The sequence below is a fragment of the Akebia trifoliata genome, chromosome 14 (assembly GCF_017979445.1).
Source record: "Akebia trifoliata isolate Shusen 1 chromosome 14, ASM1797944v1, whole genome shotgun sequence".
NCBI classification, from domain to species: domain Eukaryota; kingdom Viridiplantae; phylum Streptophyta; class Magnoliopsida; order Ranunculales; family Lardizabalaceae; genus Akebia; species Akebia trifoliata.
Genome location: NC_141388.1, coordinates 833,034 through 860,040, shown reverse-complemented (window position 1 = coordinate 860,040; position 27,007 = coordinate 833,034). Strand labels below are relative to the sequence as shown.

The following is a 27,007-nucleotide window of genomic DNA, read 5'->3' as shown; positions in this document are numbered from 1 at the left end:
TTCAGAAACATCTTTTCATTTATCATCATATATTTTTTTAAATAATGAAAATTTTTCCTATTGTGAAATTTAACTTTTTCCTAATACAAGAAAGATTAAAAAATAAATTAGAAGCAAGAATATACTGTATATATTATATAGACTGGTTCTGAGAATAATCATTTGGGACCTAGGCAGGATGATGGTTAAATATGGAATGAAGGCATTTTGTTGAATGGGTTTTAAGAGACACAGCCAGTATCAATCAATGTGTCTGCAGACCACAGCCTTTGTAATTTGCTTATCTGCAATGAAGATAAAATTATTAATGCTTTAAAAAATTACAGGGAAAATAAAATACCATAAAACACAATAAAGAAGTTAAATTGGATACTTGAAAAAAAAAAAAAAAAAACTATTTATAATTGAAGGTAGTCAAACGGACCTAAGCTTCAATCTTTGACCATTTGAATGTTTTCCTGCTCAAGACTTTGAAGAATGTCAAGACATTTCCTCAATGAGGACTTGGCCTGCTCACTCTTTTCCACCTCACACAGATGAACGAGCTCACCCTCAAAACCCACATCTTTATTCTGATCAAGAGGAACACCCTTGTACAACTCGGTCATTTCTAAGAGGCACTCTGAAGCAGCTATGTGAACCTGAATTTTAGGGTTAACATACAAAGGAACTAAATAAATAAAGAGTTGCCAACTGGAGTAAATTAAACAAAAAGAAAAAAAATATATAATAACATAAATATATTACATTAAAAAAAAAAAAAAACTGATGAAGAACACAAGAAATTTTCCAAAGAAAATATGAGAATGAATTTCTCACCACAAAAATTGCTCCAACCAATATTTCGAAATTGGTCAAATTCTTTTTGCCTCCACCATTTTGAGATGGTGGGCATCAGGAGAAAAAAAATTAAGATAAGTGCAAAATGAAAATCGAATTGTGGGATGAAAGGCATGTGGAGGACTCAACAGAACAAGGAAGAAAGGGAGAATACCTGTGCAATCTTTACTGTGCTAATGCAATCAACTACTTTAGGGGCCACACTGTAAAACAACTGAAGAAGGGAAATACAAGAAGTGAGATACGCGACAACTTTAAAAAGAAAACACAATGGAAAATCAAACATGATTTGACATTACCTCATTAATAAGAAAATTTGTTTCAGCGTGCAGCGAAGCGTCCAGAGACTTATTGGCAATCTGGTGGAACTTTGAACAGAGTTCCTTAATTGAAGAGAAAACAGACATTTTGACTGGAAAAACAACAGATGCATTAATAAATCTAGTAAGAATAAAATCAAAGCAAAATAGTCTGCAGATTTTGAACTGATCTACCCCTTCATAATTAAAAAGAGAAAAAAGGAAAATAAGGATCGGGAAGACACCTGTCCATGGTAAACCAGGTGACAACGCAACCAAAAATACATGCACCAAGTTATTTCGTTGCTCAAGAATATTAGGTAGATGTGCCACATTGATACAAGATGTAATACAGTCTAGAATCTTGTCATATGGAGCAGAAACATCTTCCCCTTTGTCTTCTGCGATCAAGAAAATATATCCTTTAAACTACTAGAGCAGCATGTAAACACTTAAGGTTCAAAATTTAACATGCGATATCATTATTCAATGCTAATACAATCTGAGGGAAATTTCTACTTCATTCAATTAAAAAAAGAAGCATCCACACCCAAACCCACCAATCCACACATGATTATCAAATCTGAAGCTTCTATGGATTGACTATATTTTATAAACGGTTATCTCTCACATCACTGAATGCTTCAAATCTCAACAACTAATATGGACCAAGACAGGGATAAGACTGTTAGAAGATATAATAGGGAAGAAAATTGAAGCAACTTTAATGCGACATTCGGGCTTTTATATAGTCTACGAGGTCAAATGTGAAATATATTGTATGTTGATGCCTGGAAGTGTTAATTGGAATTTTGTAGTGAAATTCTCTTTGAAATATGGAACAAGTGATCCTAAAAGATAAACTTCAGTGCACAGAAGGAAGAGTATGCTTTAATTTCTATAAGAATATAATCCAGACAAACTTGATCAAGTGCATTGCAGTTTTAACAGCACTAAGAACAGCATCAATTAGCTTCTAAACGAAAAAGAATAATTTTTTTTTACACGTCAAGTAAAAAAAAAAAAAAACCTAGAATTGTGCAACTACCTGCTTTAATAGTATCACTTGCCAAAAGTGCTTGCCCGGGCTTGCTGATGGTGGCTTGATTGCATACATCAAATAGCAAGGGGAAAACCTTCCCAAAGAACTCTGGATTACCAAAGGCCTGTATTACCTGAAGAACATGTGCAGAAGGGAATATATAGCATATTTGTAGAAAATGCAAAGCTTGAACACATTAAATCCTAGTTAAGCATACGGAAGGAATACATTCATAAATGGAGAGAAACATACATTTATGGAATAAGTGGATTTTTCAGGGTTGTTTTTTAATTGGGTACGTAATTCCTAATGGTTGGATGATCTCGATACAGAAATTGTGTATCACAAATACATAATGTTAGACTTCATTCAAACTGCTGACAGATAAAACTTCAGGTGTTGATCATAAACATCTATCTCATAATTTGGTCATACCAAACATTGCTATTAATATAGGAAAAACGGTTGATCATAAACACCTGTCTACCATTTTACCCAAAAATAAATAAATAAACTTACCAAAAAAAAAAAAAAAAGCTTTATAGGTGATTTCAATCCATTTTGATTCATCATAAATGCCTATCTAATATATTGGTCATACCAAACATTTCTATTAATACAGAAAAAATGGTGGGTCATAAATACCTGTCTACCATTTTACTCAAAAAAAAAACATACTGGAAAAAAAAAAAAAAAACAGCTCGATAGGTGAACTCATCCAAGCTTGAACCTCAATGTATCCTACCCAAGGTTCATCATATAAAAGTGCAGATCCAAGAGCAAGAAATCTCTAAATGTAGATTGTTAGTTTTTTACTATTTTGTTTGGCATTAATTCATGCTTTTACATTAAAATTATCTTTCCCATCAAAACTCTTATTAGAATAAAAAAGTAAAATATACCATGAACACACCTAAAAATACATGCCATGAGTCCCCGAATCCCTTGTTTGTTGTTGTTGTTGTGTTTTTTTTTTTTTTTTTTTCTCTTTATTTGTTGAAGTTGAAACCTATCACTCATGTTTGTGCGACGTAAGGCAAAAGTGATCTGGAAGAATTGGTCCAGACGAATTGATCCTTACATCTGCAGTGTACAGTGGATATCTGGATTCAGATTTTCTACATAAAAGGACAATCCATTTTCCATATTAGGCAATGTCATATTCACATGTCGGACACATTGTTTACAAGTGTAGATTGCACTAGAAAAGATAATGCAGAGGAGATACAAATTTAGGAGGTTGAGAAGACCTACCTGGCAAAACAAAAAGATTCAAATAAACAAAGAAGAGAATGTTGGTAGTCTTTCTAACACACTGAAAAAATTGAAATCAGTAAGAATCAAGTCCAGAATCAGGGAGGCTGGAAAAATCAGCCACAAGTGGTTTTTTGCTTTGTGATTGGAAATGTTGAGGGAGATAAGCATGTGGGAGCTTGCTTCAGCTAGAAAAAAGTCCAAGATCATTGAATATGGAACACAAAACAAACATAAATAGGGAAAGTCAATCGAGATGGTATGGTCATGCGCAATGACAACCGATAACATCCTCAATTAGTAGAGAATCTACAACTTGAAGGTTCTAAAAGAGTAAGACAGCCCAAAAAAGATGTGGATTGAGGTAGTTAGAGTGGATAATAACGTAAGTGTATTAACGAAAGATCAGTAGAATCGAATGGAGGAACATGATAAATTCAGCTAATCCCAAAACTTTAGGATAAGCCTTCAATGATCATCATCGTCATGACTCATGATAACATTAACAAATTTAACTGCATAAAAGGGCCACAAGGTATTTAAGAGGTGAAAGGTAGCAATCATAGATTATGATTAACTTGCTGAAACTTTTATGGCCTACCAATCAAAACTGAAGAATGTAAGCAGGACTAGAAACATACGAATGCACTGAATAAATTGCTTTAGCTCTTATGGTCAATATTGAGAATTTTGCAAGAAGCAAAAGTGCCTTCTTTTACCTGCTGCAGACAAGAAAATGCTGTTTCACGGTATGTTTTGGCCTTTTTGGTGCATGCAGAAGATACTGCTGTCAAAATGACATTTGGAGTGGCAGGGTCTTCAAGGGAGATTGCTTTGTGGCATGATGTGCAAAGAGCAGCTATTGCATATAAAATAGCCTCCTTTCCCTGTCAGACATCCTGAATTAATTAGAAAAAGAACATAATATGTGAAACCTACATATGATTACTAATATGTTGTTCATTTCCAAAAGCAACGTTTAAAGAAACCTTGAATTTTCATACATGATATGTAACCAAAATGGTATGGGCAAGGTGTTTACACTTAGAATTGAAGTATTCAACATGAATTGACACCCATTTTTATGCATGTAACATAGACTATAACATAATGGTTACAAAGTAAATCCCAGGGTAGAACAACACCGCCATGTGTTTTAACATGTAATTAAACATTTATGCATATAGAATCCCTACCTCCCATAGTCGACCAGGCATTTCTTCTAGAAGAGATTTGAGCAAAGCATGATGATGAGAAGAAAGTGATTCACCCAAAACTTCACTCAGCTTTCGTATTGCCTTGGCTGACTGCAATAAGAGTGAAGGACAAAAACCAGTAAACACAGCATCATCTTAGATTATAATCAACCATCAGAGGTGACAAACTATTAATCTGAAAAAACCATGGTCCAGGCAACACATGCACATGCCGAAGGGAAAGACCTCAAAGAGAAATATGAGTTTATGAAAACGAATTCTAACCTTTTTCTTACTTGCCCATGATGAAGACATAATACCCTCACAAAGAAGTTCAACAATTTCCACCAAATACAATTGAAGGGTGACCCTTTCACTGCTTGCGATTTCCTCCCACAACTCCTCAAATAGGCTACCGACATCTTTGTCATCTCCGAACCTGCATAAAAATCAGCATTCAAATGACACACGAGATATAATTTCACTTTGCTTTACTATTAAAATTTCAAGGAAATTGATTATTAGTTATAAAATAAAAGCCAGACATTAAATTGAATAAACACGACCAACTCTAGATAATTTATAAATTAAGTCAAAGAAAAATATAAGGTACAGTGATTTAAATTAACATACGGCCGTCATGGAGAACCCAGAAAAGTACAGTAGAGGGTTATTTGATTGGATGAATTTTAGGATATAACCAATTTAAGAGGGAGAAACCTTATTACAAGAAACTAGATGGCAATATGATTCTCACAAATAAAAAAGTACAGAAGAGATCTCCCACCACCACTCCACATTCAATGTCTGGCAAGATCTTTACCAGAAACTAGAGGCCAATATGATTCTCACAATCCAGTAAAAGTTGGATATCAAATTAATTGAACAATATAACATGGTAGGCACATAAAATGATTGCAAGAACATGTTCTGAATACATTTTTTTCCTGGATAAGAATACCAACAGTTATATCACCTTTACACTAAATAAAAAAAGATGATAAATAAAGCAAGTAGATTGAGGAGACCATGCTAACACAAAATTACAGGAGGCCAACAACTAACGATAGGAACTAAAGCATAAGACAAACTAATACTATAAAAGCCACCTCACAATGGTGGCTAAGTACAACCAAAAGCTTCAGGAAGATAAGCAAGGGAAGTTTCATAGTCATACCTTGCAACAAAAATAACAGGAAAAATTGTGGCATGGAATCCAGTTACAACATCTCCAGCAAGATGTGAATAGTTCTTCAGAAGAATTGCACATGAAATCTGAGCATTTCGGTCACCAGTATGCAAGGCTGCAGTGTCTTCAATCAATTTTTGCGCCTGAGAGGGAGCTGCATATTTCAATATGATTGCACAAGCACTTGCGAAGGCACGTTTTGCTGAACCACTTCGTTCCTCTAGAATAGCCGGAAATAAGAGCTTCAATAGCATGCTTGTAAATGGTGTGATATCAGGGCCAATTTTTTGAACTAGTAAGCCAATAAAGCTGGCAACACCCACCCTGCAACAAGATCAATAAATGTAATTAGAGAGGTCATATTTCCATAACAACTGCGTTAATATGTACTAAGTCAATGCACAAAGGTTGTCTCTGAGAAGGGATTATCTTCTGTTAAACTCGAGAATTATCTATTATCTTCTATTTTACAGCTACAGATTATCCTTCAAGCCTTCTTCTCAAAATAATAATAAATAACTAATAAAATACTTAGAAAGTTGACTAACATATGTTATTGGATGGTATATCACATTTTTTGTTTAATTTTTAAGTCCTCATGGCTACATGGCCAATGATGAAATGCATGAATACAAAAAATGAGCAAAGTGCATATTAAGGATTTTAATGAGGCAACAGGTGCATAATTTCTCCACCAACATCCTTTTTATACAGACCCTGCTATTGTAATTAGTAAGTGAACTTTAATTAATATTGTTGTGCATCAACTACGTGGCTGTTCACGGGTATGAGGAAAAAAGTAGACAATGCATATCAAACCAACCATGAATTAATAAGTATATGAATTCGGTATATCCACACACCTAGTGTTGAGGCCGACTCCAGATCGAATCATTTGAGCAAGACGAGGAACCAATAAATCCAATGATTGGGTATCAACAACTTTAAGGCATAAATCAAGAGTTTCCCACATTGGAGAGTCCTTTGCAACTGCAATTCGCAAATTTTCAAGCTTCTCTGCGTGGATTCCAATATTCGATGCATGCAACTAGTTTCACAAAAAGAAAAGGGAAGTAAATTCATGTACAAATTAAGAGGACAAAGGATAAAAAAACAGGTTTTCATATTTAATGTATGATACCCTAGACAGGTTAAACTTTTTTTTTCCTAAAAAATGAATTATGTTTAAAATGGTAATGACATGTTAAATCAGCCAAACCTCAACGTAATTGAGCCTCTGGTCTTCAAGACTTGATAAACTTTCCAGCATGCAACAAACTAGAACAGGCAAATGTGGCCTGATTGCAATCCCAGCACCCTGTGAAAAAAGTCATGACAAATTTGTATCCGAACAATCAATTACTGAAATTGTCTTGTCAAATAACTGAATAAAACTATCCTAGAGTTTTAAACAAAGAAAAATGAGTCCATGTGTGTGTGCGAGTGTATAGATATATATATAAACAACTCCATCGTATGATAAAGGAGGACGAAAGTACTGGTGCTAACAACTTCATCCATGGTTTTATCCACAAGTCGTGCTAGAGTGACCTCAAGATTGTACCTCATATCACACATCTTGATGTCAAACTGTGTAGGAACCATAGATGCTTTTTATCGAGATAGGAGTCAAAAAGCATATATAGTTCCTACGCACTTTCACGTCAAGATGTGCGATGTGAGGTACAATCTTGAGGCCACTTCAGCATTAGTCTTTATCCACAGCTAACGCAGAATGAGGACTTAGAAACCGAACAGACCCTTGCCCCAAAGCTCATTGACCGAATTCAAAGACATAATACAGAACAATCTGTAATACACCAACCTTGCAAGCAAAAGTGGACTTCGAAACTATACAAGTATAATCCTAAGTCGACAAAGACTCAATGCCCCTCTCACGGGAAATTGCTTCCTTATGCAACCAAGTTCAGTTATCAACAAAACAACCACAACCGAAACCCACAAACAAACATGGATAGAAGCACTAGAAAGTCAGAAACGCCAAAGGATAACCAAATCATAAGGGCTCGAAGTATATATCCAAAGACTCATGAATACCCGATAAACTAGTTTAAATTCAGCCAAAATAAATGTAGTCAGGGAACAATTTGAACATTGATTCTTAGATGCATCCTACACGATCAAAATTTAATCTAATTTATTAAATGCGTAAAATTTTTAAAATTAACATAAAAAGTGTGAATTTTTGTTAGTTCGTGAAATTATGAGTATAGTGTCAAAGCAAGACGGGTAACATCCCACAGAAGAATAATGTTTGGTGGATCATTATAACACAACACTTGTAACAGAACCACCTCAGTCATAATCCAAGAAGTGCTAACCTTTGAGAGCTTCATAACAATTCCTATAGATGCCTTCTGAATGCTGGCGACTTTACTCACTATTCCTTCAGAAAGGAAGAAAGGCAACACAATATCCATGGTTTGGCTTGCGTCTGACATTGTAGTGAGTGAGACATCACATAACCTTATCGTTAGTGAAGTCAGGGCACGACACAAACTATCACCAGAATTTCGAACAGTCTCCTTTATGTCATCCATTGCACGAAATGCTGCCGTCCATATTCTTTTCAAATGCTTAGAAACCTACATGACGAAAACAAATTGACTAGATAAATGTTTGGGTGTGAATAAAAAGTATGGTTTGTGGCAATTAATTTCAGAAGGCACCTAAAAAATGAAAGTTTGAAAAAATCAGTTTAAGTGAGAACTAGCAATAGACTTCTTCCCCCTTTCCACTTCTCCTCCCTCCTTTTGCTCCTTATTCTGGGCTTTGAATTCTGTTTCATAGAGATCCGAGGACGTGTAGAATATATAACGTAGAAAGGTGAGGCAGCATACAGAATTGTGACTTATCTCTTCGTGGGAACATGAAGACTTCCATTACCAAGAACTGGACTACTTGAAGAAAGGGGTGATTGTAACTTATCACTAGATAAAATTTCTAAACAGCCAAACTATCTGAATGCATTCTTTTAAAAAGTTCCCAGTATATTTCTGAAATTAGTTGAAACTCAAGCATGGTAAGCTGTCCGTAGCACAATAAACCTAAACTGATACAGGAATGTGTATGTATTTGTATGTTGTCGACAAAAATTATTTACAATATCTAGGAAGCACTATGAAGAGTTTTTAGGCATAAAAAGGAGTTTAAGAAGAAATACATTGAATTCTAGTTAAAACATATGTTAAAAAAGGAATTAAAAACAAAAACAAAAAAGATAAATCCAGCTAAAGAAATTAATGAGATCAGAGGATTTTCAAAATACTTAGGATGATGTAGCTACGAGAAATGGATGTAACAAGGAATTTAAAGGATATAATCACACTTTTGTAGACAAGTATGGTCATCAATTTAAGTTAATTTGTATTTCCATAAAAGCAAGACAATCACTAGATAGTACTTGAGCATGCCAACTATTAGAGTGCTCTTCCGCATGTTATTCATGACTTCCAAGAAACTGATCACCTGGTCAAATTTGCGCCCTTGAATTATATCAGCAAGGGCAAGACATGAAGCCTCTCTTGAACGCCAAAGTCTGGAGCCACATTGCATCAACAAATCATCAAAAATGAGGTCCAGATGTTCATCTATAGTTTTCTTTGAATCTGCCACAAGTGACTTCCAGATGTGCCCCATTGCATCCTATAAATATAGTAGAAACTAAGAGCAATAAGGATATGAAAGCCATGAAAGATCCAAGGGAACTGAAAATAAAATAGATATAATTTCAATGATTTGTGGAACAAAATTAGGAAATTAAGGGTCGGATTGCTTGTGAAAGTTTTGAGGTTCCTAAAATAATGTACACAAACTACATGGGAATTGATTCAGATTAAACTTTTCCACACCTTGTAACTTGAAGAGCATAATGAATATTCTTGCCAGCCCTGAAACATAATTAATAGCTGGAATAGATTTATACCTGAACATTTTTATCAGGATCATACTGGTAACGGACAAGTCTGGGGATCAACAGACGTAAGTGTGGCTGAAGAGCATCCCCAGCTTGCTTTGCTATCTTGGAAAACCCAAAAGCAGCACCCCTTTTGGAATTTAGAGAAGCCTGATAATTAGCCAAATCCATAAATTTATAAATTAGGTCTGGCTGCCCCATCTCATTAGCTAGACCGCAGAGCTCTTTGTAAGTGCTAAGTTTCCCTCCACTGAGACTTTCACCAATTGTCCCCTCTTGAAACACTTCAGAGTCTTCCATGAGCTGTAGAAGACAAATTATCGGCTTATTAGATCAACAGAATACCTGGCTGGCTGGCTACATAAAAAATTAGAACTACAAAAACTACAAAACAGGTGGAGGGGACTGGAATCACTTTGTTCACCTTGATAGCTCTTTTTCTCTTCCCTGAACCAGTCAAAGTGCTGACAAGTGCATTAACTAAGTCTTTCTTCATTGATGCATCACCGATTTCGTACACAATACTCATGCCTTGAGATGCCAATTCCTGAGTAAGGTCGTTCTGATCACCTAATAGATGAGAAAATGCTTCCTGTAAAACCCACAAAAGTTATGAAACCAGTTTCCATGTCCATAGAATTTAATTAAAAGGGGGTCGAGGAGACCAGCCAAAAATAAATGAGCACAAAAAATACAACAAAAACCCTACACACGCTGCCCAGATGACCTATGGTAAATAACTGACACAAGCTCCATTCTAAAGTGATAAGAATATGTCCTTCCTGTTCGTGAACTACCAAAATTAATAGGAAACAAATTTTATTAGTATTCCTTCTCTATATAGATGAATTTTCTGAGGGATATCACCCAGCCCCACAGAAGTTGGCTTAATAGCTAGACTCTTGGTGCCTATCCAAAAACTTCAGTTAGTTCAATTGATAGTGGCCCCAAATAGAATCAACAGATCCAAAAAAGATGACATGTTGCAATGATCAGCTTGCTAATATTCTGGCCAAAGCTTAGACCTATTCATTCCACCAGTGTCTCCAAGCAGTGCAACTTTGACACTAATGTCCAGCTTAGCAGAGATTGTTGAAAGATGTGTTGTATGTTCGTACATATCTTAAGGGTAGAATAGTCTTTTTATTTTGCTACAAATTATTAGGGGTTCTACTGTAATTTTTCTCTTATATATATATGACCATATATACTTGAGACTATTCCCTTTCTACCTCGTAGTCCTTCATGTGTTTCTCTTACTCATTTTAGCTGTTTTCTACAGTAAAATAAAAAGGTAGAGAATAAGCATGTAAAAAAATATCCTGCAGAAGTCAAGATGAATGGATCCAATGACAAACCTGAATTTCAGGAAGCAGTTGTTGGATTTTTGGATGGTGCCCACAATACATTGTCAGTGATAGTAACCAGACAGTTCCAGCGCAGCGCTCCTCTTTTCTGCTACTGTATAGAAGAACATCAAATAGCTTTCTAGTTATCACATCTCTGACCATGGCATGGTAATCCTCATCGTCCATACTTTCTTCATCAGAGCCACATTTAGATGAAGATGAGGGCACATCCCCCGTAAGGAAATTTGAAGTGTGGGAAAGGGAAGTATAATTGGATTTGAGAATCACATCAGCAGTCACTGGCACCCCACCCCACAAAAATGAAAGAGCCTCACCAGCTGCAAAGAGTATATCTTCGACCTGTAAAATCCCAAAATTGCAGATATCAGATACAGAACATGAACACTAAATGAGAGAAATAAACTCCACTACCCACCTTTGATCGGGACAGAGTGAAAACTAAATCAAGGGCAATATTTATTAAAGAAAATGATGTTTCCTTTGTGCAGATATGCCCCAGAGAGAGAACAATTTTCTGTATCGCCTTGATATCCTCACCAGAGAGTAGCTTTCCCAACTTCTCATGCAAAATCATCAAAATCCCATCTGCAGTTACAAGTGTTGGTATGAATGTGATTCTGTCTTCAATGCCATGGTGTGTAATATTACACCCAGAGAAGCACCCCATATAACTAAAAAGCTTATAAAAAAGTAAAGTTACCTGAACCGGAGCCATGAACAAGAGTGGGCAATGGACCACGAAGTCCAATATGACCTAGTGCTTGCATTGCAATGGAAGACAATGTTGCAGTTTCAAAATTAACCACGTCTACCAAACACTTAATTGTACTCTGAAGTGATGCTTCTGAAATCTGTAGGAAACTAGGTGTAAGTACACCGTGGTAAAAAAAGATATGAACAGGAACTGAACTTTTAGAGGAAAAGTATATAATCAAGACATGTTTTAACTTTTTTCCTAGGCATAACTAGCAAATTAGTAAAGAAAACTAAAACACAAGACGCAAACTTGATTTTCAACACAAACACACAATTTCAGTCTGTTTCAATGTTTTGATCAATAGAAATACTGATACAAAACATTTGTTACAGCAAAAAAATTTTAAAAGAAATTTGCTTTTTATGCATAAATAGGGCATGGCCTGCTAGTCTGGGCACGGCCTGACAAGGTTTAAAATCTCGTTGAGGCAACATTTCAGTTGGGAGAAAAACTGAGACAATCTCAACTGAAACATTCCGAGCCAATCCAAAACATTGAGTGTCTCAGGGTCAAGGTTTTGTTCTAGTCCCGGCCAAAACTGTAATGTCTTGGAAAAAGCATTTTGAAACAGTAAGAAACTCTAAACCATCCAGCCATGGCATGAGTGCAACACAGTTGGTCATGACCTAGCCCATAGGCATAACCTGGGCTTGGTCGTAGCACTGGTGAAAATGCCCTAAGCTGGTTTATTACGAACTAGACTAGCTTGGGCACGAACTGGGCATGGGTGAAACACTGTTGGAGCCATCCTAAGCACAGCTTGGGATGGCCAAGCTAGGCCCTACTTGGAATGACTTGGCCAGGAATGGCCCATGCACAAGGGCTCGCTTGGTATCATGATCTTAGGCAGAGTACTGCATGGTCCCTCTGTTGCCAAATTCTATGAGTGTATACACAAACTGGGCATGACATGCGCACGGTGTGGGCATGATCACAAGAACTGTTGGACCTGGCCTGGGCACAACCTAGGCTAGCCAGCCCAGGTCACAGCATGGTCTGGTTGGCCTCTATTGATAAACAAGTCGTAATGCAATAAATTTTGATTGTATCGGTATGTATTGCAAGCAAACTAATACCTACCGATACAAATCGGTGTACTTCAAAACTTATCAAAACCAATCGAAAATCTAATACGTTCAGAAGTAACTACATTGTTTTTTTTCCAGTAGCTCAAAATCCCAGATGTCTTGGCCAAATCAAACAAGAATAGAGGGCAAGAAAGAGAGTTTCTCTACTACTGTCTTACATTTGGTGTTGCCGACATGCATTCTGCAGTAACATATCCAATTGCACACAATGTCCCATGCTGAATTTCATACCTGGAGAAGATTTCAAGCTCCAAAATCAAAAAGTATTTAACTCATCCCAAATAAGAAATAATAAATAAAAAACTTGAAATTTTGTGGAAAGCCCTCATAAAATGAGAAATCCCATTTTTACAAACCTTAATCTTTTTGTTCCACTAATTGTGGAAACAAGTTCTGAAATAAGATCAGATGCTGCAGATTTAGAAAGAGACGAGCAAGCTATTCCCAGTAATCGTGCTGCAGATTCACGTGTGTCAGAGTCCAAATGACCCAGAAGTTGCTTTAACCACGAAATTTGACCTGAATAGCGTGATGCTATCATCTATAAAATAAAAAAGGTCAGAAAAATTACAACAGTGGGAAGGAAAGTAAACAAAATAAGAATACAAAAGGGATAAAAATTTAACCTCTGGCATGTAAGATCCAATAGATATTAATGCCTTGGAGGCCGTAGCATGCAACTCAACAGATCCTTCAAATGCCATAGCATGTTCTAGCAAGAGACACATTGTTTCGGCTGAAGACTGGAATGCAGTTGTTCCTCTTACAGAGTTATCTTGCTCAAAATCTGTCTCAAAGGCCTTTAGTAAAAACCTAATCATAGCCACATACATTTTTGATGGAAAAAGAAGCTTTCCTTCGCCCATTTTAGTGGAATCGATTAATTCTGGCTGCTGAATGAAAATATAATTTAGCATGTCTCTGATATTAGGATATTTAAGGTTGAAAGTTTTGTTTATAGTCTGTCCTTGGTCTTTCCCTAGAAAGAGACCTTCAAGTGCCATTTCCCTACAAAGAAAGGGGTAAATGCACGTAAATGTAAGGCAATTGCAAAAGTAGAAAATATAAGACCTGACACAACCAAAAGTTGTCTCCCAACAAAGATTATATAATTGATACTACGGTAACAAATGGAATGGGAAATAAGAAGGCAGAAGTGGCATGCTCAAGAAACAACCAAAAGGGATGAAAATGGACTTTAAAAAGTGATAAAATGTGAACCTCGATGAAGATTTAAAATCTTGTCTTGAGGCAATGCTTCGGTTAGGAGAAAATCCAAGACTACCTCAATTGAAACATTGAATGTTTCGGGATCAATGTTTCATTGCGGTCTCAGCCAACATTGGAAGAAGATTGGTATGGGCTGTAGATGCAAGAGTAGTGGATTGCGCCTTCTCCAAAGTGCGTTGTGTCGCTCCTTAGTTAATTTAGTTATGTTGTGAAATTCTCATCTAGGCCAATTGTCTGTCTAGTTTGAAATTTTTGTCTACTTTGAAACCTTATTTCTATCCATGTTTGAATTTGTGTAAATTTTACATTGAACAGGAAAGACTCCCAAAGGACTCCCTTCTTTCCCATTTAAAGTAATCAAATTTGTACATAAAAACTTGCCATAGTCAAATCATTGAAGGGTTTCATATGATGTTGCAACCAACTTATTTTTTAGCACTTCATTGCATTGTGCACATCCACTTACAGAACTTTTGCATGATTAGGCAATTGACAAAATGAATATTATTAACTGAGATTCGGAGTATTGCCCCATTATGGACCTGTACAGGTGAAAAAAACAAATAAAGCAAACAAAACTGAAATTTTAACATAATATAAAGCACACTGGGCAAAAAGTATTAATCAAGCACAGCATACAAACAGAAAAATGAAATGCCATGAAGGATAAAATAAAAATCCAGGTAATTTAATGTTGGGGTCAAGCATGTCAAAGAATAAAATGAAAAATTACCATAGACTGGAAAATGCTAAACAATACTAGGAAGGAAGTAGAGTAACCTTATGTCCAGCTTAGAATCCGCAGCCCCAAGCATACAAATGAACCGGCTAGGACAATGCTGAAAATCAAATATAGATGTTGCCCACCTCACAGCACAGAAACGCACTTCACTTTGTTCCTTGAAATCACCAAGACAATGTGTACTCATTAAGGAGCAGGTAGTCTTCAACATAGCCATATTAAATAGGGACAATTGTTCCAAAATTTCTTATTCCTAAATCACATAAATGATGGGGGGGAGAACAAGTAACCAAAAAGAGAAAAATAACAGCATCACTAAATTGCAACAAGGTTTTACCACTTTAGAGTTTTTCAACAGGAGCGCCTCTAGATCCTTTAAGATGGCCGCGGGAGCTCCCTAATATTAGATAAGAAGTGTTCAGGTACAATGACAGAAAATGACTACATAGAATATCAAGCAACAACAAAAGTCAATAGGATACCAAAAGAAACAAGATAATCATGGGGCTTGGAGCCGACCCCAAAGTTTTGAGATAAGGCTTCAACAATTATGATCAAGGGAGCTTGAACCCTCTCTAGTGGAAATTGTTCAAGGACATGCAATATTGAAAACATCCAAGAATGATGAAAATGTAGAAGATCACATGTTGTAATAGGAAAATGGTTCAAATGTTATAAAATGCAACAAGTATCATATATTTAACCAGTTTGGACTGCCTGGGCTTGGCCCAAATCTCATTCATAGTATATCCAGTCAGGCATGACCCGGACCGGACCTAGCCCTCAAGGCAACAAACTCAGGCCAAAACCTGGCCTACAGACAATTTCATAGCCTAACCCATCTAAAATGACTAAGACTCCAGCCCATTCAGTTTATAAGTTAATCTGCATTTTTTCTGCACATGTACTGAGCAGTAGGTTAGATACAAATTTGCACTCAATTCTCATTTTTACATGTTCATTGAAACACCGAGATTTTTGCTTGTTCCTCTGTCTTCTTTGACACTATATCAGAACAATGAACTATAGTGTGCAACCACAATTTAATTACTAGAGCTATGCTAGATGATACCACACAAAACCAGAAATTCCAAGACTAACGTGAATATGAAGAAAGAGTTGAAATATTGGATGATTTTTAGAGGAGCTGATATACCTTGTAAGCTGTAGCAAGGGAATTGGTTGCTTCTTGAATAGTGAGAAGTAGAAACTGATCCTCAAATTTCAAAGCATCAAAAAGTCGAACAGCCATGTCAATCTTATCTCTGACAAAGAGGAGAAGCGTTACTTGGGCCAAAACATAGAGATTAAGATGATGGAGAAACAGAATATACCCAAAAGAATACCTAAAAAGTTGAGGCATACGTTGTGCAAGCAATCCAATTGCTTGAAAGGCGAAGATTTTGACATCCTTGGCAATAGCATCTGCGTGGTTGTATTTACATAGATTCAGTTAGATATTTCTTCTCAGTGCCCTTACATAAAATAGATTGAAATCTTAGTAATCAAAAAAGGTAAAAATTTCTAGAACTGTGGATGAAAATAAGAAATCAAATTTCTAAGTGAACAAAGAAAATGAGTGAAAAGAACAGACAGACTGCATTAAACAATAAGGACCTGATACTGTATCTGAAGAACCATCAAGGGACTTCACAATTCCAGTGAGTATAAGGGGGCCCATTAGCTTCAGCTGATCCATGATTGCCTGCGTAGATAAGACAAATGACATGATTATCATGATCCTAGAAAAATAAGGAATACAAGATCATTCCATATATATATGATCCATTTGCATATGAAGTATTTCAGTGCAAACATATACAAAAGTCAGTTGTTTCCCAGATGCGAATACATGAAGAAAACAATTACTTTCCTGACATTTTCTAGTGTAATACTAAACCACCAATACATATAATTGTGTAAGGATATATTATTTGTCCAAGTTAGCTAGATGTTAAGACAAACATTAATATAATAGTTATTTACTGGCTTCGAACAGTATGTCCATAGAAGCTGACAATGAAAAATGATAGGGAGTACGATAAATCAAAGATGCCATTGACTTTAAGTATAAAGAGTGCACAAGTGTTGCCGTGGCAGAGATATGGGGCTCCTGAGAAAGCTTTTATGTTTGAGACAGGAATTTTAACACTTTCTACACTAGAAACCTTTCTAAACCAAATGTATAAGATACAATATGTATGTTCCTCCCTACATGGCTACATCGTAGAAAAAAAAATATAGAGTTTCCAAGCTTGCAATAATCCTAGTTTTACACTTCTTTACTGGACTAAACTTCTCAACCACTCAATAAAATCCACCTTCTATTAACATGTATTTCACATTACTTTATACCCTCTCGATCACATTTTGCACTAAATACCTTTGAATGAGTGGACTTCTGTTTTGTCTTTTCCTATTGTAAAATTAATTTTTAAGTGACAACCCAAGATGCCGCACAAGACTAGAAACATTGATTGGTTCCATGGGGTCCTACCTACCCTCCAATAACTCATAGAAACCCCAGGATTTAGTCGTACATAGAGCATGAGGGAAACCACACCCCCTTCCTACAATGTCATCATCCATCCAAATGCAGCAAAAGGACATCAAGTAAAAAGTTTGTCATCTCAAAATTCATACTCTTAAACAGCATCCCAGGATCTTTCTGGATTTTGTAGTTTTTTTAGGTAGGTAAGTCCCTCCATGACCTCCTAAACCTAATCATTTATTCCTAATTTTCATACTAATAAAATTTAGCTTATAAATAAATATGTATCAATAATAAACACACAACACAGGTAGAAACAGAACCCCAAATCTCCACATAAAGTTCTTACATGTTTAAATACCCACACAGTGAATTCCATTCCCAACTGCTTCAACCTCGAGGTGGTCCTAATTCCTATCATGAGGAAAACAAAGTAGAATTTAGCCGTTTGTCAACCAATGAAGTAAGCAAGTGTATTCTATAATATGAAAACAAAAAACAAAAAAAAGCAACACAAAGAGAAATTTTAGAAGATTGAAACCCAATATTGAAAGGTGGTGCATTATATGAGACAGACAAATGATAAATATTCTGTTCATTTCCCCAGAAAATTCCAGATAATTTTTTTATTATTATTTAAGTATAAAATTCTGTTGATATGGGGACAAGAAGTCCACAAAAAGAAAACAACAAGAAGCAAACGGCAAAGCAAAAAAGCAACAAAATCACTCCCTAATTGCATTTCCCCATCTAAACATAAAGTCTTCAAAAAAGAAGCCCCTAAACTCCTTGAATTGCTTGCACCAAAAGAATAGTAATCCAAGAGTACTAAAAATGATTTCATGCATTTAGTCTCCACCCCTTCGAAAGTATGAGCATTCCTTTCCTTCCACAGACCCCAACAACTAGCAAAGGGAATAAGTTTCCAAAGAATCCTAGACATTCCACCCAAGGGTGAATGATCCCACCCGACTAAAAGAGGGATAATCGAAGACGGAGTACACCAAGACACATTAAACAAGGAAAGGAAGTCTGTGACCAAACCCGAGAAGTGACCTTGCAATGAATGAGGACATGATCTATCGACTCGACAATAATCAGTTAAGAAAAGACCTTTACGCCTAAGGAGATCAATTATAGGGAGTTTGTTCAAAGCTGCCAACTATAAGAACAAAGAAACTTTGGATGGGGCCTTAGAAGACCAAATGATGGAAGAAGTAAAACACACCTCAAGGTTACCTTCAAGGAGCAAGTAGAGAGAGCTAACCGAGAAGCACCCATCTGAACTAGCTTTCCAGATAATTTCAACCAGCTTCATATTATTGAAGGTGAAGAAGTGTATGAAGAAGCTGACTTATGGTGGGTAAATCATAGTGGTGGTTGTCATTTTTTATGGGTAAGCTGTACTTGAAGCCACAACTCAAAGTTGTTGTTTGTTTGTTTGTTTGTTTTTTAGCTTTATTTTATTGAGTATAATGAATTTGTTAAGAGTCTATCTCTAAGAAAACAAGCAAGACAACCACTTAGGTTGTATTGACCTACAAAAGAAAAAATAGCCACCCACCCCACCCCCCCCAAAAAAAAACCTTCCCCCATTAATCAAATCCCATCTAAAAATCTAATACTCATTAATAATCAAGGTCCATCTATACAAAAAGTTTTTTAAATTGAAAAAACGACGTCATGAGGGAGTCTTCAAAACAGAGGTCAGCACAGTTGAACACATTGAAACTAAAGAATGACAAGTTCCCAATTCTTTAGAGCCAAGTTACAATGAAGAAGTAACGATCAAGATGCCCACCACTAGATTCACATAGAATAGTAATTGGATTACCGGAATGTAGGGGATTATTTTTTAAATTAGTATTTAGATGGGATGTGGTTATTTCGAGAGCCTTGGTTTGTCGATTTCGATTCATAGTATGTTGTATCTTTGTTTTTAGAGGTCTCCTCGACGTACAATGTTTCATTGCTTTATCTTCTTCTTTTTTCCTAATAAAATCTACACTTATTTAAAATAAAAAAATTAAAAAAAAAAAAAGATAACCAAATTATCGATGGTTAAAATTGTGAAGAAAGCAATCTTAAAAGGAATTTTTTTTTTTTTTTGATAAGTAATAATAAAAGGAAATTTTAATCCCCAAACAAAAGAAGATAAAAAATAGTATTCACTAGGAAAGTGGAGAGCAAAATAAAAGGATCACATCAAAAACCGATATTCTAACTTGAAACCCAACATCACACATCGTCATTTAAGGAAAGAAGAGGGGATTCCAAGGTAAAGTTGTAATGCAATGAATTCCTAAACATAATGTTCTTTCCTAGAAGAAAGAAAACGGAAAAATCCTCTCTGAGGGATGAATTGTCACGCCATTTGTCCTCCAACAGCCTCATCTTCTCCGAGATATAAAATGTCATTTTGGATGAATGTTTCAATCGGGGAAAGAATAGATACACTCATCGAAACATTTCAAATCATAAAAGTAACCACTTTAATGATAAATACTAAATATGTGTGTGCGCGCGCGCACGTGTGTGTGTGTGTGTGTGTGTGTGTGCGCTCGTGCGTGTGTGTGTTAGGTTACAAAATGACTATTACAGCTACTTCTTTTTAGTTATAGCATATTTTTTTCATGTTGATATACGCTATTACACACCAATATGCTGATAATACACTAAGATGGCATTAAAGTATCTTTAATGTTTCAACTTTTAATGAACTATCAAACAACCATAGCCTGATGGACAAGGCATTTGATTTTAATTAGAAGTATGTGGGTTCTTTCCTTATGGATTTCCTTTGAGAATGGCTCCTAAAAACCTACTCTAGAAGAAGTAGAACAGAGAGAGGTTGGAAAGGACTGAAATATTCTTGATATCCCTCCTTCTGTGCAGAAAATCCATTTATGTGGAGATTCCATTAGCCTTCTGAATGTCTTTTCTTCCGCTTTGGTTTGTTTTGAAATGTTTCAACTGAAGTATTCCATCACATACCAATACAAGCCAAAGCAGTCAAAAACATTTAATTCTATGAATGCTTCATATCAGAAGGTTCAAAAATTGGTAAGAATTAGCCAATACATACTGATATAATACGATACTTTGATTTGTGTTTTTGTGTTTTTGTTTTTTTGATTGGTAATTTGTGTTTTTGTTTCCAATCTAAGTATGGTAAATTAAAATTACAACATTGTAGTATTGCAACGAACAGAGCCAACAAAAAGAACACTTGAATTAACATACAAGAAGTGTCAACAATGGCTCAAAATCTCGTTTTGTTACAGCCAAGATGTCATGGAATGATGGTGACCAGAACAAGAGGATGGAAGTTTGACATGAGTTTCTCTCAACAAATATTTGGTTTGTCGCATAATTTCTCAGTTTGTGTTGGTCACCCATCACAATGAGTGGGTGTTGTTTCTTTCTTTCATGCCGAGCTTTATTTACAACTATTCATAGAAGATACTATGAGGAAATTGACAGTGGAACCACATTCACAATAAAGGGGAAAAAATGTCTGAGCTCACCATAAATGCATTCAAAAATGCACTGCAAAGTGGATGGAAAAGTGTTTGCTGCAGTAATAGATCGACAGAAAACAGACATTAGTCGGGCTCTCAAGGCAGAGTTCGCAGGATTGACCCTAGCTTCCGGAGCAACGTTCACAACTCCAGTAGTACCTGCACAGATGCAAATTATATAGTGAAAGAACTAACATAGTGATGTATGTCCATATTTGGACAAAAATGTCAGGAAATTAACCTGCAAGCTACCAGACAATGAACTGGTTTAAATTATGTTCTTTCAGGATGGAAAAAAAAAAAATTGTACTCGAACAAATTTGTTAAATTCTGTTGTTTACACCCAACAAAATAGTCCAATAGTTCAGACGTTTGGTGTATCCACCCAAGTGGAAGGTTGTGAGTTCAATCCCATGATGGGCAGATTTCCTCAGTGGAGTTGAAATCACCCAACTCCCAATGGATTAGCCTGGTCAGGCAAAGAGGGTACTGCCCTGTACCAGCAGATTTCCTCATCTTGAAGAATAGTAATGGAGAATTGAAGCAACTTGCATTTTATTACTTGTTATTAATTCTCATAGAGAGGGAGTAATAGACATGTATAGGACAATTGAAGCAACTTGCATTTTTACTCATTAATTCTCATAAAGAGGGGATAATAGTGATATATATAGGGAATACTAACATCAAATACCTCATGGGGATGTTAGCATTGTCCACCACTTTTTTTTTTCTAATAATACCCATCCTCATTTTGTGGCGTATTGGTCTTTTACATAATAAATGCTTGTTTACCTAATAAATTATAAGGCATTCAAGTATTTTGATTTAAATGCTTTTTTTTGTAGTAAGTTCTTTGGCAATCAATGCCAATATAATAAATACATATATTAATGACATAATAAATAATATTTATTATGTAATAGACTAATATACCCTTGTCTTTTTCACTAAAAGACAAAACGGAAAGGGGGGGTTATTGAAAAAAAAGTGGTGGACAATGTTAACATCCCCATGAGGTCTTGGACGTTAACATTTCCCTATATATATATATATAGGGTCGGGTTAAAGAGACAAAGTTTTTTGTCCTATATGAGCTAAAAGCTTTGGAATTGCCTGATTTTTTGTGAGGATGATCTCTATGGTGAGGAAATCATCCTCACAAAAACTCAGCCCATTCTGAAATTTCTAACCCTAGTTTATAAGTTGAAGAATCGAGAATCGTCAATTTTTTACTGTTAGTTTGTAACCATTTTTCATGGGGTTAGAAGTTTCGAAATGGGCTGATTTTTTGTGAGGATGCTCCTCACCATAGAGATCATCCTCACAAAAAATCAGCCCATTCCGAAACTTTTTAGCCATATAAGACAAAACTTTGTCTAGAACGTTGTCTACAATTTTGTCTACCGAACACTACCCATATATATATTTATCACAATTGTTTATGGGGAACCTATTCAACCTACAATACTCAATATCTACTTGGTCTCTGTGAAAGAATTAAATGCAACTTAATTGTACAAAATGAGCCCCCATTGGAACATATGCAACTTAATTTACAGATAATTTTAACCATCCATTCACATGATTGATCTAGAACATATTTTTTCAACTGAGAAATTCCCTGATTTACATTATTTCCCACTTGATCTTCTTCACATCACATATTTATTTAAACTACAACTCTGAATACACATTAAACATGAATCATATAAAGATGATACCATTAAATAATAATAAAAGTTTCTTTATCAGTTCTGGATCTTCTAAATTGATGCCAGCAGCCTTCCTCTTTAAAAACTCTTCTCCTCGCTTAAGAACGGGCTCTTGACTTGAACAAAGCAGCAATCAAACAACACGGTTATTATATAAAGTAGATGTAAATAAGTTTTGCAGTTGAATACAGGGGTTAAGTTGACAGATACCTGTCTGAAGAAGCCACCAAATAGAGAGGATATACAAGCTCAGGGGCTAGCTCCAAAGCCTCTACCACATTCAAGATCCCTAACTGCTGACAGAAAATTATGAAGATAAGATACAGTCAATGATCAAACCATTATATAAAGCTCTTGTAGCAATCATAGCAGAACACAAATATGTGAAACAATCAATAATTTCCAGTGTAGCATTCTCCTAAAGTTCTACTAATTTCACCTTTCTCATTAGAAGCATGTCACCTTTCAGTGGATCTTTCCCAGAAATACGATTTAACTGAGCAATTGAAAGCCCTGCTGGAGCTCCCACACTGGAATAGAATGCATGGTTGACTTCAATAAAATGCAATCTAGCAAAAGAAATCTGCAAAGAATTTTTTTTACTGTTGCAAGTGAAAGTCTGAATAACAGACCCTTGAGATGTGGGTTGATACAAAATTGTATGAAAGCAAAACTCAACAAAAATCTGGAAATCCTGAGCATCATTCATCAATTTGTACTTTGCAGCAACTTCTTCGTCGATTCGACTTGAATGACATTCACCAATCACCTGAAACCAATAAATAGTCACAGACGATAAAATAGCAATTTGTCAGAAAGAAAAAAACAGCAAGATATAAGACCAAGAGAAAATGAAAACGTGCCATGTAAGTCTAAGTGTGGTTTCTTGTCATGATTGGTTAAATCTGTAACTTATATGCTTTATGAAGAAATCGTTGGAATGTGAATGGATTCCAATATCTGGGTGTAACAACATGATCACACGTGGAGCACTGGTAAAATAAACATATCCAGTCCCAAGCTAACACATAAGATGAAAATGTATCTGTTGTTAGACATCCTAGTACAGCAGAAGCGAGAACACCCCCAACCTCCAAGTAATTATAAACAAAAGGAAGAGGACAGAAGATTGTGTTCATGAAATGTAAATAAACCTTTGCAGCAATTCTCAAAACTATATCTTGATGTTGGGGAGGCAGCTTTGAGATGTTAGCTACCAGCTCAGGTGCCATATTTGCCTTCTCCTGTAGCAGAGAAATGAAATAAATAAACACTAGAACAATGAGACTCAACCACCAAATAAGCAAAACACTGACCTCAACACTTGAGCGTTCAAATGCCATCTCAATATAAATAATACAGAAGTTCTTAACCATTGGAGCGGCATTAGCTTCTATATACATCTTCCACAATTCTGACAAAGGCAAACCAATCTCTAATTGGTGTTTCACTCGCTTGTTCACATGACTCAATATCTCCATAACCTATCATGACAACAACAGAAAAATCTGAAATGTGCAGTGCATGATCCAACAACCCTAAATATCCATCAAAATCTTTTACTCTGAAACTAGAAACACAACACATCCAAAAAGAGAGACATGTTTAGTGCAAAGGCTTGCAAAACAAAATAGAGACATGCGAAATGTAGAATCTTAGATGCATGTAAAAGCACAATAGTACATAAGATATGTACCGTGTACATTATTTGCCCATTTGTTAGAAACCGTAATGGTATGACTTCAGTCATTATTTAATGAACAGAGCCAATGGATTGGTTAATCGTTTTTTACCTTCATTAGTTACACCATATCAAGAAGGTTTCAAGAACCTGTTTACTTGCACTTCCAGAGGAGGGGTTGATCAATTGGGGACTGGGCAATTGATTTATAGATCTTGATGAGGTATTATAAAAATATTAAAAAACAGGACTTAAGTTCTCCATGATATTCATTGACGTATGCTTCACGGTATTTTAGAATTCTCTATGATCCATTTCTCTCTTTGTCTAGATCGGTAAAAGAATTTTTAAAAAAGAGGAAAAGAAAGAACCTGCAGTACAAAGAGAGAAACAAACATGTAAGAGACTCAGGGGGAACACCCATAAAAAAGCAGCCCGGAATACTTTTTCGGCACCTCCTACCATTAGTCACACAATGGATAACCTGGCATTTTATCTCCTTCCTTCAACTTATGAAGTCTTGGGTTTTTTTGTTTTTTTCATATCCAATGATTCTATTTGGTTTCTATTCCCTCAAACCTTATCAAAATTCTCGATCTTGGGTTTTTGACAAAGTAATTTGATAAGCTTCTCCTTGCTATTAACATTGAGGTTGACAAGGTATTCTATCTTTCCCATTGTTGTTTTGCCAGGGATATATGGTCGCACTTCCTGTCATTCTTTCCTGTTGCTTTCCTAGAACAATTGCTTCTCTGTTTAAAGGATGGTAACATATGGAATTCTTGTTTGGCACCTCAAAGAGAATTTTATGGATCATTACTCCTTTTGCTATATGTTGGGGAATTTGGAGGAGATAAATGATCAGATTTTTTTGGGTCGTGAACACTATGCAAGAGGCCATCATATGGGGCTGGAATTCCTCTTCTTTTTTTAGTGCAAGGTCTTCAAGGAGTTCGGACGTGTCTTCTTTGAAGATCTCTTATCCAGATGGGATAGTGTTCCTAACAACAGTGACTTTTCCGCTTTTCTCTGTAATTTTACATTCCTTGGGTTGGTCATCTCAATCCCCAAGCCACTTATACTTTCATAAAATTTCATTCTTGCCAAAAATACTGTCCCAACAGCATAGTTTTCTACTTACTTTGTGATTCATTATGTTTACCATCTTTTTCCCTTTCTTATTTTTTATGTTTTATTTTTTGAAAAAAAAAAAAAGGCAAATGGGTTACTAGTTGAAGGATGAGACATTTTGATTTTGGCCAAGACTGGAATGTTTCGGTTTGTCTCGAAATGGTTGGGTCAAGACAGTCTTGGATTTTCTCCTAACCCAAACATTGCCTTGAGACAAGACTTTGAACTTCAATCAACACTCACAAACCTTACCAACTTACCAAGATGGCACCTTCAGACAATTTATAATTTTTTTTTCCTTTCTGTGGAAAATCATTGTATTACACAAAGAGAAGGAGCAAACTGACAAGCACCACACCATACCAAGAAACAACAGTGTAAACCAGTTAGAGAATATAGAAGAGCTCACTAAGCCCAGTAAACAAACTCCTCAAAACACACCCCTCTAAAACCTAGGAAAACTGAAACATAGCTTCACATCAACACGATAACCTCTCAACAGAATTACTTTGTCCTTGTAGATACTCTTTGTTCCTTTCTTTCCCTAAAACCCAAAAATAACAAAAGGAATGAGCTTCCATTAAACTACACCACACCATGATTCTAAAACTCTTTTGACGTCTCATCAATGAACAAGACTGAGATGTCTCGGACAAGTCTTCCGATACGTTTGGTTCGTCTCATTCAACAATGAGAAAAATGAACCGTGGTTTTAAATCTTGTCCGATACGTTTGACTTGTCAATCCGTCTCGTTGGTGGACAATACCAAGACTTATCGGATGAGTCATCTGGGTCTCGGACTAGATCTAAAACCATGCCCCACACTCAAACAACCAGAATAAGCAATTTACGAGCATCCACTTAATACTACATAGGTGGGGACAGATTGAATAACGTAAACAGTTATTCAAGATCTCCAAACCCATTTTATATGCCTCGCAAAAAACCTAGATTCCGCCCCAATTCTCTCAAAAAATAAACTAGGTCATCAATTTCCACACAATCACTTCCATGAGCTCCTTTGGAATCTAAGGTAACGTAAATTGCATGATTATGATTGATAAAAAATAAAAATAAAAATCAATGGTTGATAGCATATTAAAATTCATGAATCAAAACGATACTAAATACGATGCATCAAGAATCACGAGCTCCTGATTGGGAGAAAAAACGAGAACAAGAGCAAAGCAAACATTAAAGAAATGAAATTGGTCGGATCAAGCTTTGATGGCCGTATAATAGTGAGGAACTCCATGGAAATTTACATGCAGAGAAAGATTGCGAGAATGGTTACCTTTTTTCTAACAGCTAACGATTGAGTAGAAAGGGAAGAAATGGAGTAAGGAAGAAGCCTTTTGAGCAAGTTTTCGAGCTTGGGATCGTCTGTAAGAGCTAGACGAGTTAACATTCGATCGAGAATTTCTTCTCTCTCTGCGTCTGATTTCTCCAGTGCTGAAGTATCCGCCATTGTTTGTCCCCTGCAAGAAATGTGAGAGAGAGAGAGAGAGAGACTCGAAATGCTG

The 27,007-nt window shown here is 35.9% G+C and overlaps 1 protein-coding gene across 1 annotated transcript; it reads right to left on the bottom strand.

Annotated features, from left to right (window-relative positions):
* LOC147385280 (ARM repeat superfamily protein) lies at positions 1-27,007 on the bottom strand. Its single transcript, XM_086423549.1, has 36 exons — positions 26,779-27,007; positions 23,988-24,155; positions 23,826-23,915; positions 23,304-23,440; positions 23,111-23,201; positions 22,882-22,964; positions 22,681-22,787; positions 20,963-21,115; positions 17,785-17,849; positions 16,562-16,649; positions 16,291-16,369; positions 16,101-16,209; positions 15,282-15,341; positions 14,983-15,101; positions 13,599-13,980; positions 13,329-13,513; positions 13,131-13,203; positions 11,828-11,978; positions 11,543-11,712; positions 11,116-11,466; positions 10,182-10,349; positions 9,767-10,060; positions 9,310-9,486; positions 8,163-8,426; positions 7,040-7,138; positions 6,684-6,868; positions 5,809-6,144; positions 4,917-5,070; positions 4,632-4,742; positions 4,155-4,322; positions 2,188-2,314; positions 1,385-1,540; positions 1,140-1,252; positions 995-1,054; positions 425-641; positions 1-284 (listed from the first exon to the last, which is right to left on the bottom strand). Exons 1-35 carry the CDS (start codon positions 26,950-26,952, stop codon positions 432-434), a joined length of 5,457 nt encoding a protein of 1,818 aa, XP_086279675.1. The 5' UTR covers positions 26,953-27,007; the 3' UTR covers positions 1-284; positions 425-431.